Raw genomic sequence first — 19,433 nt, forward strand, 5'->3', positions numbered from 1 at the left:
CCGCGCACCTGATGCCCCGGCGGGGCTGAGGAGACTGGGCGCCTCCATCTTGTGGCTGTGGGTGTCGCCATCTTTGAGGGCGGAGCAGCAATTAGCATATTTCCTTCTTATTGGCTGTGGGCGCTGCCATCTCCGAGGGCGGGGCAGTCAATTAGCATATTCCCTCCTTATTGGTTTGGGTGACACCATCTTCAAAGGCAGGGCAGTCAATTAGCATATTCCCTCCTTATTGGTTTGGGTGACACCATCTTCAAAGGCAGGGCAGTCAATTAGCATATTTCCTCCTAATTGGCTGTGGGTGCTACCATCTTTGAGATGGTGTGAGGGTCAATTAGCATATTCCCTCTTTATTAGATAGGATAAGCTGTTGAAAGAAGAAACCAGCAGCTATATATTTTTTTCAAGAAATAAATAAAAAGGAAAGAAAGAAAAGAAAGTAAGGGAGACAGTATAAACTGGTGATTATAGTCTCTGGAGTCAATAGACCAGAATTTGAATCCTAGTCCTAGAGCTTCCAAAGTCTGTATCTTTAGGCAAGTTACTTGACCTCAAATACTGAAATAGTGTCATAGAAAAATAGCTATCAGTATATGTAAGATTATACAAGAGATTAGCTAGAATAACATGAAGGTAAAGCATGGAGTTCCAATCTCTGAATACTTTGAATTCTCAAGGAAAGGCAGAGTAGGCAAAAGAGAAGGATAACTATTAGAACAACAACAATGGTGTTCGGGAAGGGCAAGATGTCCCTGTATCTGAGGGAACCTAGTTAGCAGAAAATGAGCACTGACATATTCTCATAAAATAAAAAAATCAAGTTCCTCATCTACCCAGTATGTTTGTATTAAGTGTTGATATTGAGGCACTGTGTGGGGTGCAGAGGTGAGCAACTGACACTTGGCCTGTGTTTATGGAGTTCCTGTGTGGAAGACAGACATGTACATAAAGTATTTGCAGGTGATTATGAATGCTATGAAGGAAAATAACTAAAGGTCTTGATAAGAGATCACCATGGTTGTGGTTGTGAAGGGTTTGTCATGAGTGGAATCAGAGTTACGAAGTTAATAATAGTTCAGGTTGAGCAATAATGGGAGGCTAGTGGAGATCATGATAAATGAATGGATTTGACATCTAGCTGCAAATAGGGTTTTCTGATGGTGTGGATTCGGTGATGAGGGAAGAGCAATCTACTACTATTAAGTTTCTGGCTTCAGCAACTAGCTTTTTTTAAAAAACCTTTACTGATTTTAGAGAGGGAGAGAGAGGGACAGAGAGATAGAAACATCAATGATGAGAGAAAAAAAATCATTGATTGGCTGCCTCCTGCACGTCCCACATTGGGGACTGAGCCCGCAACCCAGGCATGTGCCCTTGTCTGAAATCGAACCTGGGATCCTTCAGTCCATAGGCCGATGCTCTATCCACTGAGCCAAACCAGCTAGGGCAACTAGTAGCTTTTATTAGGAAAGACCGAGAGGTAATAGGTTCATGGGGAAATTAAGGTTTCTGCTTCAGGCTTGTTAAGTTTTAGATATCTCCGAGGCATCCAAATGGAGATGTCATATAGGGATTGGGAACAAAGTCCAAAACTTAGAGGAAATGTTTGAAATTAAGAGATACATTTTAGAATTATTTGCTATGTTATTGGGATTAATGTGTGTTTTCTTAAATTTATTTTGAGAGTTTGTTTATTAAAACTGGGGACAGTGAAACAAAGGAAGGGCTTAGCACAGAAGAAGCCACAGGAGAGAGCCTGGGTGGTGCTCTGCTTTGGCTCCCTAGAAATGTTATGGGAAAGGAGCCACGCTGGGCTGCAGGGGCTCACTGAGAAGATAGTCACAGTGACAGAATGAGCCAAGGGCGGGCTGCTGTTAGCTCACTGAACGGTCTGAGGAAAGGGGGCCTTCGAGGCAGGTTCAGGGGGTGAGCCCAGGATGAGTTGCCGCTGCCTGTTGCTCCCCTGTTTGCAAGTCTCATGGGACCCTTATAGCATAGAAGAGAAAAGTAAAGATGCGTGCCTGAAAGGGAAGAAAGATATGGGAGTGCTCCAGAGAGCCCACATCATTGGGAATTATATGATGATGCACATATCTATTTGATCTTTGTCCCCATTTCCTGCACAGAGCTCCTAAAACCATTGGAAATTTTTAAGTGATAAGAGTGATAAAGTTGTCTTGATATTCCTAATGAACCCCTTTTGGAAAGCACTTAAGGATGGGGGCTGGTTGCCGGGGGGAATCAACAATGTGTTAAAGGGTTGGAAATTTCTGTACCCCTCCCCCCAGGAGAGAGGGGCTGGAGGTTGAATCAGTCGCCAGTGGCTGATGATTTACTCCATGCATGCCTAGGTAATGAAGCCTCCTAAAATCCCCAAAGGGCAGGGTTCGGAGAGCTTCCTGGTAGCGGAACAGGTGGAGATTCAGGAGAGTGCAGTCCTCCGAAAGGCGGGGGAAGGACTGTGCTCCTTCTCACATACCTTACCCATCTAACTGTTCTTATAGATCCTTTATAATATCCTTTATAATAAACTGGTAAGTGTAACTAAATGTTTCTCTGAGTTATTGAGCCCCTATAGCAAATTCATTAAATCGAGGAGGGGGTTGTGGGAACCTCTGATCTCTAGTAGATCAATCAGAAGCACAGGTGACAGCCTGGACTTATGATTGGCATCTGAGATGGGGGAGTGAGGAGGAGCCTGAACTGAGCCCTCAACTTGTGGAGTTTGATGCTATCTCAAAGTAGATAATGTCAGAATTAATTGCTTGGTGGTGTGGAAAAAATACATCGGAATAGATGTCAGAATCATAATAGCATAAAGATAATACTCATTTGGTTTATCATTTAAAAAACGTTTACTTTTGAAATGATAGACTCATAAGGGATTACAAAAATAGTACATAAAGTTTCATGAGCCCTTCACCCAGCTTCCCCAGTAGTGACATCTTACAAACTTTAGGACAATATCAATACCTGGAAGGTGACATTGACTGTGCTATAATACTGTTACCTAGAATACAGATTTCAGTTTTCATATGCACTCGTGTGTGTGTGTGTGTGTGTGTGTGTGTGTGTGTAGTTCAATGAAGTTTGATCCCATGTGTAAATTTAATAAAAATATAGAACTGTTCCCTCACCACAAAGGAACTTCTTTTTTTTTTTTTTTTTTTTAAATATATTTTATTGATTTTTCACAGAGAGGAAGGGAGAGAGATAGAGAGTTAGAAACATCGATGAGAGAGAAACATCGATCAGCTGCCTCCTGCACATCTCCCACTGGGGATGTGCCCGCAACCGAGGTACATGCCCTTGACCGGAATCGAACCTGGGACCTTTCAGTCCGCAGGCCAACGCTCTATCCGCTGAGCCAAACCGGTTTCGGCCACAAAGGAACTTCTTCATGCTACCTCTTTAATAGTCGTCACTGCCCCTGGTCCCATTACTATCTGTCCTCTGACAACTACTGATTTGGTCTCCATCTCAACTTTGTGATTTTGAGAGTATTATATAAATGAGTGTTATATTCATTTACAGGAATCATTTAGATTACATCTAAATGTAATATTTTGAGATTGGCCTTTTTCAGGAAACATAATGCCCTGAGATCCATCCAAGTTGTTACATATATCAATAATTATTTCTTTTCAGTGTTGAGTATGAAATCAATAAAAACATTTAAAAATATATCAGTAATTTCTATAAAGTAGAATTCTTACAAACATGCTGATCAAATGCTGAAAACGAGAATTTGTTAACAACAGCAACAAAAACGTCCTTTATCTGGAAATTTTAAAAACTATTAAATAAATTCAGGGTGAAAGGGGACTACAAACTGGATATTACAGAATTTTTTAAAAAAAATATTTTTATTGATTTCAGAGGAAGGGAGAGGGAGGGAGAGAGAGAAACATCAATGACGAGAGAGAATCATTGGCTGCCTCCTGCACTCCCCCTACTGGGGATTGAGCCTGCAACCCGGGCATGTGCCCTTGACTGGAATGGAACCCGGGACCCTTCAGTCCTCAGGCCAAAATCTCTATCCACTGAGCCAAACCAGCTAGGGCTTAAGAAGTAATAACAAGGAAAACACTACATGCCAGACTCTAGGGAATGCATTTAAGGCAGATATCAGAGAAAAATTTATTAGCTAAATGTTTTTATCAATAAAAAACAAAGAATAAAAATAATTAAATTTCAAGGTCAACAAACCAGCAGAAGAACAACAAAGTAATCTGAAGAAATCACAAGGAATGAAATAATAAAGATAAAAGCAGAAATTAATAAGAATGAAATAAATGGTGCTGGGAAAATTGGACAGGTACATGCAAAAAAAATGAAAGTAGGCTACCAACTTACACCATACACAAGAATAAACTCGAAATGGGTAAAAGACTTAAATGTAAGTCATGAAACCATAAAAATCCTAGAAGAAAACAATAGGCAATACAATCTCAGACATCTTGTGTAGCAGTATTTTTACCAATATATGTCCTTGGGCAAGGGAAGCCAAGGCAAAAATAAACAAATGGGACTACATCACACTAAAAAGCTTCTGCACAGCAAAAGAAACCATTAACACCCCCTTTGGTGTGGCTCAGTGGTTGAGTGTCAACCTATGAACCAGGAGGTCATGGTTTGATTTTTGGTCAGGGCATATGCCTGGTTTGCAGGCTCAATCCCGAATACAGGGTATGCAGGAGGCAGTGGATCAAAGATGCTCTCCCATCATTGATGTTTCTGTCTCTCTCTCCTCCCTTCCTCTCTGAAATCACTAAAAAATATATTTTTTAAAAAAGAGAAACGATTAACAAAATGAAAAGGGAATGCACTATATGGGACAATATATTTCCAAAATATGTAGAGAACTTATAAAACTTAACACCAGGAAGACAAACAACCCAATTTAAAAATTGACAGAGGACCTGAATAGATAGTTCTCCAAAGAGGACATAAAATGGCCAATAGACATGAAAAAATGCTCAATGTCACTAATCATCAGAGAGATGAAAATTAAAACTACAATGAGATAATCACCTCACACCTGCCAGATGTGGAAACAGCCCTAGTGCCTATCAGTAGAGGAGTGGATAAACAAGCTGTGCTGCATTTACACAATGGAATACTACACAGCTGTCAAAAAGAGAGAATTCATCCTTTGAGACGGCATGGAGAGACCTGGGGAGTATTAAGCAAACTAAGCAAATCAGAAAAAGACAAGTACCATATATTCTCACTTATATGTGAAATGTAATGAACAAAATAAACTGACAAAACAGAGCCAGAGTCATGGATACATGGAACAGCCTGAAAGAGATCAGAGGGCAGAGGGAGGAGGAGGTGGATAAAAGAAGGTGAAGAAAGTAGCCAAAGAACATATATACACAGCCCATGGACACATACAACAGAGTGAAGGCTGGGGAGGGGTGGCGATGGCTGGATGGAGGTGGGCAAAGGTGGGGGAAATGAGGGACATCTGTAATAGTGTCAACAATAAAAAAGGATTATTATTATTAAAATAATAATTCTCATTATTATTGAGAATGAATAATAATTTTGGCCAGTGTGGCTCAGTTGGGTGGTTGGGTGTCATCCTGTGCACCAAAAAGTTGCCCATTAGATTCCAGTCAGGGTGCATGCCTGGGTTGTAGCCTCGATCCCCACTAGGGGGCGTGCTGGAGGCAGCCTATTGATACTTTGCTCCCACATCAATGTTTTCTCCCTTTTTCCCTTCCTCTCTTTCTAAAAATCAATTAAAAATCTTTTTAAAAAAGAATGAGGATTGCTCTAGCTGGTGTGGCTCAGTGGATAGTGTGTTAGCCTGTGGACTGAAGGGCCCCAGGTTCAATTCCAGTCCAGGCCCGGATTGTGTTCTCAGTCCCCAGTAGGGGGCGTGCAGTAGATAGCCAATCAATGATTCTCTTTCATCATTGATGTTTCTTTCCCTCTCTCTTCCTCCCTGAAATTAATATAAATATATATTTAAAATAAAAGAATGAGAATTGAAAAAAAAAACATAATCCAAATCTTTTTTTAAAAAATAACAAAATAGATGAACCAGCTTGTTAATTTGATCAATTAAATAAAGGCAGAGAGGCCCGGCCAGTATTGCTCAGTGGTTGAGTGTTGACCCATGAGCCAAGAGGTCACTGGTTTGATTCCTGTGGGGTTGCAGGCTCCATTCCCAGTAGGGGGTGTGAAGGAGGCAGCCAATCAATGATTCTCTCTCATCACTGATGTTTCTATCTCACTCTCCCCTCTCTTCCTCTCTGAAATTAATAAAAAATAAATTTAAAAAGGTGGAAATAGAAATAGGGTAGCATTGATGAAGAGGCGGTGACACTTCTGTAAGCATATCTTTAAAAAAATTTTTTTTATTGATTTCAGATAGGAAGGGAGAGGGAGAGAGAGAAGCTTCAGTGATGAGTGAGAATCATTGATCAGCTGCCTCCTACATGCTCCCTACTGGGGAATCCAGCCTGAAATTCAGGCCTGTGCCCTGGCTTGGAATTGAACCATGACCTCCTGGTTCATAGGTTAATGCTCAATCACTGAGCCACACCAGCTGGACTGACCACAACTTATTGTATAGCTCTGGCTCACAGAACCACAGTAACGTTTCACATACCCGCAAGTACTGGTAAACAAAGAATTGAAACCATTGGGAATGTGGTGGAGGACCCAAAATGGAATAAAGCACTAGCAAATGGACATAAACAGTATTACAAATGAAGAAAATAACTGCACAGAAGGGTGGTGGTGGGGAGAACAAACGTAAGTAATTGTGGAACACAGCATACTGACTGGATTCTGAAGCCTAAAGACAAAAAGAACTACACAGATGCTGTAATGTAATTAGTTCCAGTGTTTCTCCAAGGGGAGTAAGTTGACAACAAGTCTATGTATATACTAGAATTGAACAAGTAGGCCCTGGCCAGATAGCCTCATGGTTTAGAGCGTTGTCCTGTAATGCCAAGGTTGCAGGTTCCCATACTCGTTTAGGGCACATACAACAATCAACCAATGAATGCAAAAATAGGTGGAACAACAAATCTCTCTCTCTCTCTCTCTCTCTCTCTCTCTCTCAAGTCAATAATAATAAAAAAAATAACAGGTAACTGAATACATTGTAGATAATGAGAATTGGGTTTTTCACTGTTATACAAAAATTATAAATAAAGGGGGGAGGTTTATAAATTCATGGTTTTCAATAAATAGGTAAATAAATAGATTAAAAAGATACAGAAACATAGGGGTGTGTGTGTGGGTGTGTGTGAGTATGTGTGTATGTGTGTGTGTGGGGGCTAACACACATGTGGATGTTTCCTAGTCCTGTCTGCTGAGAGGATGCACCACAGTCACCACAAGCATGCTCAGTGCCCAGACCCTGGTCTGTAAACTGTTCTCTGATAAAAGCGACCAGCCCTGCTAGAAGTGGCTGCTGCAGGGCGGGGGCAGGAAATGCAAAGTGAGCCTGTAAACATCTGGTGTCCTAAAAGATTGTTGAGGGAACAGAGAGCCAACATGAGGCAGCACCTCCGGCCACAACTGGAACAGTATAAGCAATAAATAAATAATGATAGAACTGAAATGTAACCCACAGAATAAGATATTTTGGGTCCATGCTGATATAAATAAATCTTCAACTGACTGGCTGACTAAATAAGTAAATAAGAAGGTTCCATTCCTCACATTGGCGTTTCAGTAAATGAATGTGAGGGGAAAGAGAAAAATAGAGAATTATTAGGCAAACACCACAGTAATAAATACTGCAGACAGGATCCACTGATAGATCCTAAAATTAGTAATTGGAAGTGTCAGGAGAATAGAACTGCATAGTATCAAAATATCTTCTCACCTTATAAGGAGAAAAATAATTTTATAGTAAGAAACTTGGTAGACACCAACTTAGGGAGTGAGGAAGTCAGTCAATTTTTAATTTGGGGATTTCCTTAAAATATTGAAGTTTAATGTTTTATTATGAACTAGAGGCCTGGTGCATGGATTCCTGCACAGGTGGGGTCTGGCCAACTTGCCCTTATGGGGGCCAATGGGCTGGCAGGGGGAGGTGGGGAGGGGACACGGGAGGTTGCGGGGCGGGGGGGGGGGGTTGCTGATCAGGGCCCCGATCAGGCCAGTTGGCTGCTGCAGTGTGCGCCATAGCGACTGGTCATTCCGGTCGTTCCATTGTTTCGGTCACTTGGCTTTTATATATAGAGATATTTGAAGCTATCACGTTTTAGCAAGGAGCTAAATGGCTTTTAAGTAAGATTAATGATCTTTTATAAATCTTAGTACAACAGAAAGGTAAGGAACATTTCGAAATAATGAAAATAATGTGGTATGCAAATATTTTGCAAGGGATTTTGGAGATAGATGCTATAAATAGTTCTGGTTTTAAGGCTAATCTAGTTCAATAATTTCACAACAATCTTAGGACCTAATTCTGGTGGAGAATATCCAGTGGAACCTCTGGGGAGCTTAAGGTTTTGTAGGCAATGTGAACCTTTGTAGAACCTTTTACTAATTGCAATTACATAACCTTGAGAGGTTACTGCAAAGTCTTGGTTTTATGTTTACATAGGAATTTATATTGCCTTTTTTCACAGGTTTGTAGCGAAATAAAGCATATTCTAAGGTCTTTTTGTTTGACTTAAGGAAATGATTATCAGTTGTTACTTTGAGAATATTGCAATGGTTTTTATTCTGAAAAAATAAAAAAAGCAAGTAATAACAAATCTTGAGAGCATTCTTACTTCTGATCAATATATTACATTTTTGGAAAAGACTTCTGTTCTTTTCTCATTATAGTGAGGTGTTACATATTTTATAACCCTAGCCCTGCTAATGTGAGAGGATATCAATTTACTTAAATATTAAATATGATTAAATATATAAATCAAAGGTTCACACAGTGATTCATGAACTACACTATTTTATTTGGAACATAAATAATTGATGTTTCTGTATAAATTTTTATGAAACAGGGATAAGGGATCTTTCTTTTCTCCCAAAAGCTCCATATTGTAACAAAGAATAGAGCCCAGAGAAATAATGTACAAGTTCACAGAACTCATTATTGACTAAGTCAGAATTTGAACCCAGTTCTTGAGATGTGGTGGGAATATCATGATGGTGCAGTCAGGGAGATGTGGTCTGTGAACTGGAGCTTGAAGGAGATACTTGGAGTTGGATTTTACTGTCACATATGGGATCTCCTTATCTCCACTCTTCCTCTCTTTCTCTTATCATCTTTCATATTGTCTACTTTCTTTTCTCTTCTGTTCATTATCTTTATTTGTGATATCACCATTATTTTGTGAAATTCATTTGGGAATAGAGTGATCTTAATCAGAATAGATTTCATGTATCAAATTTTAAAAACGTTAAAACATTTTTTTATCCATCCATTCAACTGTGCTAGACATCTTGACATCATCTTGAATCTTTTCTTTACCCTCCACCTCTAAGTGTTTCTTGGATTCTACCCCTGAACTATTTTGCAAATCTATCACCCTTTTCCCCTTCACTTAGTCTTTCCTGGTTTCCAATGCTCTTTGTATCCCGATGGACAGTTACTAGCCTCCTAAGGTTCCTCCTACTCTCTCTGTGAAAATCGATTCCTCTACGTTAAAGGGTATACAAAATTGGAGGGAAGGCATTACATCTTTATTTTTCACTAATTGCTAACTGAAAATTAGTATTTCCTTCCATTATGAATAAGGCAACAACCCACAATAATATTAGCAGTACTTGTGACTTGGTCACCAATAGAAAGCACGTAGGTTTCATATCACATTACAGTTGTTGAAGATAACTTGAATATCATCTATGCCTTTGGCATACTTTGAAATTATAGCAGTGTTACATATATTTGCTATATCTTGTTATTTAATGTATTAATAAGGCACATAAATTATAACACAGTTTTTAGATATTTTGATTACTCTATGTCCATATAATTGGTTTTGTAATCCTCTTTCATTTTATGCATTTAAAATATTATTCTGTAATAAAATTATAAAATTAGATAATGGTAATAATTGCAGTTAGTGTTTGGAAGACTAAAAAAAAGACACTGAATTGTACATTTTGAAATGGTGCGATTTATGTTTGTGAATTATCTATATATATAAAAGCCTAAGCGACTGTTATGACCAAATGACCAGAATGACTGGTCGACCAGTCGCTATGAGAGGGAAGGAGGAGTGGGGCGGGCAGGGAACCACGCAATGGCGGGGCGTCGACACGGCATCGGCGTCCAGCATCCGCTCCTTCCTTGCCTGGCCCAGTGACTGTTGCCTCCTCTCCTGACCCTGCCAGGGCCTTCGGGTCCCAGGCTAGGACAAGGAACCGGGGGTGGGTGGTGGCTGATGCAGCCCCTATCCCAGGGGGGCCGAGGGCCAGCTCCCTCCTTGGGGGCTGGCAGCCAACCTCCCGAACCCAACCCTCCCGCGGCCCCTCCTTTTCCCTCCATCCTTTCCCCCAGGCGGCAGCCCCCATCAGCCTGGCCCCGATTGGCCCTGATCACTAGCCAGGCCTAGGGACCCCACCAGTGCATGAATTCTTGCATTGGGCCTCTAGTAGATAAATATAGCTGTCATAAAAATATTATTTTGAAAATGGGTCCATAGCCTTTATCAGACTATGTATCTGTGATACCTAAGGCTTGCAACCTCCTTCTCTTTGCCTGGAAATATATCCCCAGCTCTCAGTTGCTACTTAGAAAACTAGATACTTTTCCAAAATCCAGGACAAACATTCTTTCAATAAAGTCTCTTCCAACTTCCTGAGCAGTTCTTTTTGTGTGTTCTTAGAAATGCTTGTGTAGGACTCTCATACTTTAACCCCACTGTTTATTAACTAGATTGATAGTCCCCTCAGTGTTTGGATCATGGCATGATGTGTCTTTGTGTCCCTAGCACCTGGTATGATGCCTGTCACATAGTAGATGGCCTACTGAGTGAGTGAATAATGAGGCTTTCATGTGGCATAAGAAATACATTAGGCCCTAGCTGGTTTGGCTCAGAGGACAGAGCGTCGGCCTGCGGACTGAAGGGTCCCAGGTTTGACTCTGGTCAAGGGCACATGCCTGGGTTGCAGGCTCGGTCCCCAGTAGGGGTCCTGCAGGAGGAAGCCAGTTGATGATTCCCTCATCATTGATGTTTCTATCTTTCTCTCCCTCTCCCTTCCTCTCTGAAGTCAATATATACAGTGGGGCCTTGCCTTATGAGTTTAATTCGTTCTGAGACCTAGCTCGTTAAGGAGCTCGTTAACTCAAATTACTCTGTCAACTCAATGCAAGAAATCGTCAGACAGCTGGTATCTCAAAAAACTCGTTAGTCGGGACACTCGTAAGTCAAGGCCCCACTGTATATAAAAGAAATACATTAGGATGTGAATGTTACTGAGGGAAGGAAAGAAGAATCATTTGCTGTTATTTTTTCCTACTAAAATCGGTTCATAGTCTCTGCTTTCTAAAAAGTACTTAAGTATTTTTTGCTAAGATCTTAATTTGGTCAGCAATCAATCATATATTCAAACATATCTCCCTTTCCTTCAGGGTAATTAAAATTTAATCAGAAAAACTCATCAATCTGTACATTTAAAATGTGTACATTTGCTCGGCTGGCGTGGCTCAGTGGTTCAGTATTGACCTATGAATCACGAGATCATGGTTCAATTTCCAGTCAGGGCACATGCCCGTGTTGTTGGATTGATCCCCAGTGTGGGGCATGCAGGAGGTAGCTAATCAATGATTCTCTCTCATCATTGATATTTCTATCTCTCTGTCCCCCCTCCCTTCCTCTCTGAAATCAATAAATTTATATTTAAAAATGTGTACATTTTATTGCATATAAAGTTTATCTCAATAGTCCTGGCCAGGTAGCTCAATTTGTTAGAGCATCATCCCGATGTGGGCTTGATCCCTGGTCAGAGCATGAAAAAAAAAAAAAAAAGATTGTCAGTATATCTCAGTAAAAAACTAGAAAAAAAAATTGACATAGGAAAGAGAAAAACATCTAAATGGCAAAATGACAGATTAATTAAATAACTGATGTAACAATGAAGAGAAATACTATAGTGTAGCACAAGCATGTCACATTTGCAGCCCATGAGCTGCATGTGGCCCACAACAAATATTTTTGCGGCCCAGCCAATATAACGGTATGTAAGAAACATTTTTTTAATTAAATATTTATTGTTCAGATTATTACAGTTGTTACTCTTTTCCCCCACATAGCTCCCCTCCATCTGGTTCCCACCCCACCCCCTGCCCTTACCCCCCTCACTGTCTTCGTCCACAGGTGTACGATTTTTGTCCAGTCTCTTCCTGCACCCCCACAGCCCCTCCCTCCCGAGAATTGTCAGTCCACTGTCTTTCTACGCCCCTGATTCTATTCTACTCACCAGTTTATTCTGTTCATCAAATTTTTTATTCACTTGATTTTTAGATTCACTTGTTGATAGATATGTATTTGTTGTCACTTTGTTGTTCATAATTTGTATCTTTACCTTTTTCTTCTTCTTCCTCTTCTTAAAGGATACCTTTCAGCATTTCATATAATACTGGTTTGGTGGTGATGAACTCCTTTAGCTTTTTCTTATCTGTGAAGCTCTTTATCTGAGCTTCAATTCTGAATGATAGCTTTGCTGGATAAAGTAATCTTGGTTGTAGGTTCTTGCTATTCATCACTTTGAATATTTCTTGCTACTCCCTTCTCGCCTGCATAGTTTCTGTTGAGAAATCAGCTGACATTCGTATGGGCACTCCCTTGTAGGTAACCAACTGTTTTTCTCTTGCTGCTTTTAAGATTCTCTCTTGTTTTTTGCTCTTGGCATTTTAATTATGATGTGTCTTGGTGTGGTCCTCTTTGGATTGCTTTTTTGGGGTTCTCTGCACTTCCTGGACTTGTAAATCTATTTCTTTCACCAGGTGGGGGAAGTTTTCTGTCATTATTTCTTCAAATAGGTTTTCAATATCTTGCTCTCTCTCTTCTTCTGGCACCCCCATAATTCGGATGTTGGTACGCTTGAAGTTGTCCCAGAGCCTCCTTATACTATCTTCATATTTTTGGATTCTTTTTTCTTTTTGCTTTTCCAGTTGGGTGTGTTTTGCTTCTTCGTATTTCAAATCTTTGACTTGATTCTAGCAATCATCTAGCCTGCTGTTGGATCTCTGTATAATATTCTTTATTTCAGTCGGTGTATGCTTAATTTCTAGTTGGTCCTTTTTCTTATCCTTGGGGGTCTCACTAGATTTATCGAGGGTCTCACTAAATTTATCGATGGTTTCTAGAAAATTCTTGAAAAACCTTAAAAGTGTGGTTTTGAACTCTATGTCCAGTATTTGCTTTCCTTCATTTCTGTCATTTGTGACCTGTTTCTTTGTCTCCACATTTTGGCTGCTTCCCTGTGTTGATAGAGTGGCTTTCTGTGCTAGGTGTCCTATAGGGTTCAGTGGCTCAGCCTCCCCAGTTACCTGAGGTGGACACTCTTGGTGCACCCCTTTGTGGGCTGTGTGCACAGTCTTGTTGTAGTTAAGCCTTGATTGTAGTTGGTATCACTGGGAGGAATTGACCTCCAGGCCAATTAGCTGTGAGAATCAGCTGTGTCTGCAGTGGGAGAACAGTGCTGGAGACACCCTTATGGGGCAAGACTTGCTTCAGTGGGGCTTTGGTATTCACTGAGTCTGCCTCCTGAGTGTGTCCCTTATGGATCTTAGGAGTTGTAATCTGGATGGTCCCACTCTGACCACTGGGTACACTGGTACTTGGGTCACTATAGAGGTGCTAATTTAGCTTCTGTCTGAGGCTACCCCGCAGGAGCTATGGAGAGATCTGCAGATTCCTCTTCTTTGTTTGGGGTTTGGAGGTGCCCAGATGAGGCCCAGCTGTGAAGCAATGCAAGCTGCTGTGGGGCCTTGAGCCTTCTTTTGGAAGTTCTGGGTCTCACTGACCTAGCTGCAGTTTGTTAGGTAATTTTAGATTGCAGTGGGCCAGGCCATTCATATACAAAAGCCTCTGTGCACAGCTTGGGTGGGGCACGGTCTGAGGGAATCAACAGGGAGGAGCAAACAGCTATGGCTGATCCTCAGCCCTGCCCTAAGAGGCCCTGGGTCTCAGTGTCCCATGGTAATCGCTGCAAGCACCTTTGAGAGAAATCCGACCTTGAGTTCCGCCCAATGCCAGACAGTCCAGTTTCTCCCCATATGAGTCTGGGTCCCCAAAGACTCGCCTGGAACTGGAGTTTAGAGCAGTTAGGAGCTTGTGACTCCCTCCCAATTGAAAAAGACAACTGCATCCTCAGTTGCCAGCCCTTTCCATGTGCGCCTCTGTAACTCTGCACTTTACTTCTGCATCTCTTCTGAGTCTCAGTGTGCTTTTCTCTTTCCTTCTAGTTGCAGAATTTCCACTCAGCCAGCCTTCCTGTGGTTCTGGATGATGTCTGTTTTGTCTTTTAGTTGTATTTTTGAAGTGGTTGTGCGAGGCAGCAATTTCAGGTGTTTACCTATGCCGCCATTTTGGTTTTTCCTATGTAAGAAACATTTTAATAAAAATTTCATAACTTAATTTTTACAATATCTTGTTATACATAACTAGTGGCCTGTTACACGAATTTGTGCACAATGAATTACACGAATTTGTGCACAATGAAAGGAAATTAAATAGCAGAAATATTTTAATAGCGCTATTCGCCCTTTCTCTATAACAGAAGTGTCAACCAAATTCACGATTGACAATGACAGATCGAAACATGTGTGCGATTGGTGCCAGTGAGAGCTTTATATGTATAGCACATGAGTGAGTCAACTTAGCCTTTTATATATATATAGAAGAAACTTGCTTAATTAGACCTGCTTTCTGATTTAGCTATACTTTTCCCAGCCCAGTTAAGCACCCCAACTTCTCTTTCAGGTAATTGCCAGCAACACAGCAGTAAATATCAATATTGTGCCAGGCCAGTACAGCCAAGGGTTCAGTGAGCCAGGGGGCTGGAGGGGTGCAGCGAAGGATTAAAGAAAAGACAGACAAAGAGAATAAGCTGGGGCTCGGTGGATCTCCTGTGCCTGGCTGAGGCTACAGAGAAGGATCCAGACGGCAAGCTGATGCTTTATTTTATAGTCAGAGGTAAACAAGATAGTGGTCACCATAGTTACAATGTTCTTGTGAGTTTCACTTGTTTTGGAAACACTGGCTGTACCTCCCATAGCCCATTAGCTACCCAGAAAGGATCTAGTGAGTATCATATAAGGTCAAGCTTAATTATACTAAGCGGGCTGTGCCCTGTAAGCTGGGACTTGTTTGTGGCTTTGCCAATAGGTCAGTCCAAGGCTTAACCCTATAGTCGCTCCCTACATATATGAATCAGATTATTATTATAGATCACGCAGGGAGAACAAAGGGTAAAATATTTTACTGCAGTAGTGTTTGACTATATTCTGCACAGTGAGAAAACCTGAAGTCATTTTCAAGGTCCATCATTTCTTCTTTTCAGTCTGGTCAAGTTTTTAAATTTCTTTTTTTTCCCCCACAATGATTTACTTTTTTTTTTTTTAAATAAGTCTTTATTGTTCAGATTATTACAGTTGTTCCTCTTTTTCGCCCCATAGCTCCCCTCCACCCAGTTCCCACCCCACTCTCTGCCCTTACCTGCCCCCGCCCCCCGTCCTCATCCATAGATGTACGATTTTCGTCCATAAATTTCTAAATCTCCATTTTCTGGCTAATGAAAAGAAAATAGGATTCCACCAAGTCTACTATCTAGCTACTCTAGGACTTCTGTGAAGATCAAATGAGATGAGGCACAGGAAAACATTTCACAGACATTTGATTAAAGTGTAAAATGTTTCCACCTGGCTATAAAGTAAATCATGTTCCTGGGCTGAAGAAACTCCAAAGAGGCTAGTCACTGTGGAGAGGAAGCCAGGTGTTGCTACGTGAAGTCATTACCCAGTGCCCACAGTGAACATTTCCAGGCTGGGCTGGCTGTGGGCTGCATTTTGCCCCATGGGGTCTCGGCAGCATTTGCTGCAATTTGGTGGGGTGTTTCTCAGGGGTGGTGGTGGGGCCTATGTCCTACTTGGGGGAAGCCGAGTGTTGCTTTGTGGGCATCAGGTCTGTGGTGCTGTTTCTTTGTTAATGGCCAGTGCGTGTCATGGCAGCTCCTGCATTGAGTGTCTGCCCCCTGGTGGTCAGTGTGCATCATAGTGACTGGTCGGATGGTCAGACACTTAGCATATTAGCCTTTTATATATATAGATTATTAATAATGAACTACAACATTCACTAATGACTGATTACTATAATCATGTTGCATTCATTTCCCCTACACGCAGGTGTACCATTTCTCTCCACTAATACTAGCAGCAAATATTTTAGCAACTGATTGCCACGTCATTAGTCTTGTACTAATTTGTTTGTTGTGCACAACAGGAAATACTTTGCTTTTGGAGAACAAGAAAAACAGGTTTATTTGCGTTACGCTTATTAATTTGTGCACTTATTCAGTATCTTGTAAGTTAATGTTCAGCAAAAAATACTAATTTTTATTAAAATGTTCTGTTATTTTATGTTAACCATTACGCATTTATTTCAGCCCTTTGTATTCAGCATGTCTCTATCGAAATAAATCTACGTTTCTATGAAATTTGAAACTTTTGTATTTTTGCAGCCCAGATAAACTTAAACCTTGTTTATTTGGCCCGTGTTAGCTTTTGAGTTTGACATGCTTGGTGTAGCACATACTCAAATGCCACATGAGAGTTAGAGATAAAAGGAGAAATCCCTGGGAGCCTAAGTTGTTATTATTCTGTGTAGTATTTGGGAAGGCAGAGGAGGATGACAGCATTACAGCCAATGAAATGGTGAGGACAGAGGCTGAGAAGTACAAGGCATGTTCAGGGAAAGTCAGGTGACTTTTAGAGTATTTCAGATGTGACATGCTAAGTTCCGAGGTAGAATGGCACTGGAGAGCTGGGAAAGCCGTGATCAAATCAGGGATTAGAGAAACAATTGGAGGAGTCAAAAATAACTGGAATGTTCTTGGTTAATTGGTGAAAAAATAGAGAAGTGAGGGAACAGGGCAAAGTTTTTTGGAGATAGTAAATACTTATATTTCTATTGATTAAAAATATAAGGTTATTTTTGCATCTAAATTGAGTCCAGAATAACCTGCATGTTTTGTAGAAATGAAATCATGTTTTACATTTAATCACACTTTACAACGTAAAATACAGTATAAGAAAATACTGTGTTGCCATGAAAATAGAATGTTGCCATCTTTTGTGTGTATGTGTGTTTGTTTTCTTTCAGATTCCAGTATAGTTAGTGATGTTGTACTTCAGGACTTACTGGCACATGTATCTTCAAAGCATTCCTATCTCCGAGACCTCCGTCTGAGGCCGCCCCAGGAAGTGAGCAGCGTGGAGTTCGTGGCTCTGGAGCAGCTCCAGCCCGGTGTGCTAGTCCACGCGCTGCTCAGAGTGGTGGATGTCACTGTACTGACAGGTGATCAGATACAAGGCCTTCTTAGTGTACAATTTGGTTAACATTATATATTTATCGTTAGACATTATAAATAAAACAGTCCTTTTTTTCCAGAGGCGGTATATAGTTATAGAGGACAGAAGCAAAGTAAAGTTCTGTTAACAGTGGAACAGGCCCAAGGTCAACATTATGTGCTTATATTATGGGGTTGTGGAGCAGCCTGGTACCCTCAACTTCAAAGGAAAAAAGGTAAATACAACAAAAAGCGTTTAATCTACTTATAGTTATGTAAATGGTTAATGCTTATGAGCCTAAGTTGAGAATCTTAAGAGGTTAGATTACATTTGACATGAGATTATGATTAAATATTCTTCTGTTATAATTTTATACCTCCTGTAAGCAAATCAGTAATCCAAAAAGTCCTCTATAGTTAGAAGTGGTAAAGGAAAAGCTTCCACTTATTCCTAAATATACTACTTTACCATTTAAGTGGAGTTTTGATCTCCTTCAGAGAATGTTCCTTAAAATTTTAATTCTGGAGAAGCTTCTACAACTTTTATTCAGTGAAAGTCCTCTGCTAAATAAACCTCTCTGGTATAGGTTGATGTTCAACCACTTAGCCATGCTGGCCAGGCTATTCCAGTTATTTTAAACTAGGGGCCCAGTGCACGAATTGGTGCACCTTGAAAGGAACCGTGGGCTGCGAGGCCGTGGTAGGCACAGGGGCGGGCCTTGGCCCATCCTCCGTGCCCCCCGCCCGGCCCCTCCTGCCGTGGCCCCCGGTCTCCTGTATGCTGGCAGCCCTGCTCCTGCTGCCACCCCTCCCATGTGCTGACGGTGCCGGCCTGGTTTGCATCTGCTGAAGGCATGGAGCGATTGGGGCTGGTGCCAGCAGCAGGTGCGTGTGGGGCCGGCGCAGTCAGTGGGTGCAAGTGGCGGTGGCTGCTGCTCCAATCACCCCTCAGGAGCAGGGGGAGGTGGAGAAGCCCGCAGGGGTGATCAGAGCCAGCAGCCGCTGGTCGCACCTGCTCATGGCTCCGAGCAATTGGGACCGGCGCTGGGCACCAGCAGTGGGTGCGAGCAGGGCTGGCGCTGGCAGTGGGTGCGAACAGTGGTTCTGGCGCTGGCAGCGGGTGTGAGCGCCGGGTGGGACCGCGGCACGTGGGAGCAAAGAATTTTCAGTAACCACCAGAGGCTTGCCTCGATGACAGCGACTGTTGCCCTGCCTTGGTCTGGCACCCCTGCTCACCTGCTCCACCATCCCGCCGTGGCCAACACCCTCCATGTTCTGTGCATGCCTCGTGGTGGTCAGCACATGTCATAGCGACTGGTTGTTTGGTTGGTCAGTTGTTCCAATGGTTCCGGTTGTTCTGCCATTTGGTCTATTTGCATATTAGCCTTTTATTATATAGAATATGTAGATTACTAGCCATCCATAGAATGTTTATATTTAAAATATGACCCATAATTACATTTTTCTTTACAGCATAAATTAATAATTTATCATGTATTGTATAAGTGGAATTGATGTTTTAATAAAATAGCGTATTTTTCTTTTGGATATTATATCATCCTTTAGTTGTAACAGTCAGAGATAATATAATTAGTAGCTCATGAGTTATTTTACCCATATAAATTAATTCAGAGATTAAATGTGTGATCATTCTATTTACCTGAATATCTCTTCCCAAACTTTTACCTACAAAATAGTTACCTAAAGATAGAATCTGTCACACTGTCTCCTTTAATCATTAATAGCCTATGACTAAGATCTGAGATAAGTCTGACTTTTGGCTTTTATGTTATGATCAAACAGTGACAAACATTTGTTTAGTTGAGAAATCAGATAAACATATGTCAGTGATAGATTAACTTTCATTATTGACCACTGTTTTATTGCCAGAGCATGAGTCTAGTGCATGTTGATCAAAATGTAGGTCAGAGGTGTTA

At 41.2% G+C, this 19,433-nt stretch overlaps 1 protein-coding gene across 1 annotated transcript in view; it reads left to right on the forward strand.

The window, feature by feature from the left end:
* The window catches only part of SHLD2 (shieldin complex subunit 2), a 136,139-nt gene that overhangs the window by 62,640 nt on the left and 54,066 nt on the right, over positions 1–19,433 (forward strand). The window contains exons 5-6 of the mRNA XM_081104829.1: positions 17,310–17,504; positions 17,598–17,732. Of these exons, the coding sequence (XP_080960955.1) occupies positions 17,310–17,504; positions 17,598–17,732 (330 nt within the window). The remainder of the gene's footprint in view (positions 1–17,309; positions 17,505–17,597; positions 17,733–19,433) is intronic.

The sequence above is a fragment of the Myotis nattereri genome, assembly GCF_964212035.1.
Source record: "Myotis nattereri genome assembly, chromosome: 13".
NCBI classification, from domain to species: Eukaryota; Metazoa; Chordata; class Mammalia; order Chiroptera; family Vespertilionidae; genus Myotis; species Myotis nattereri.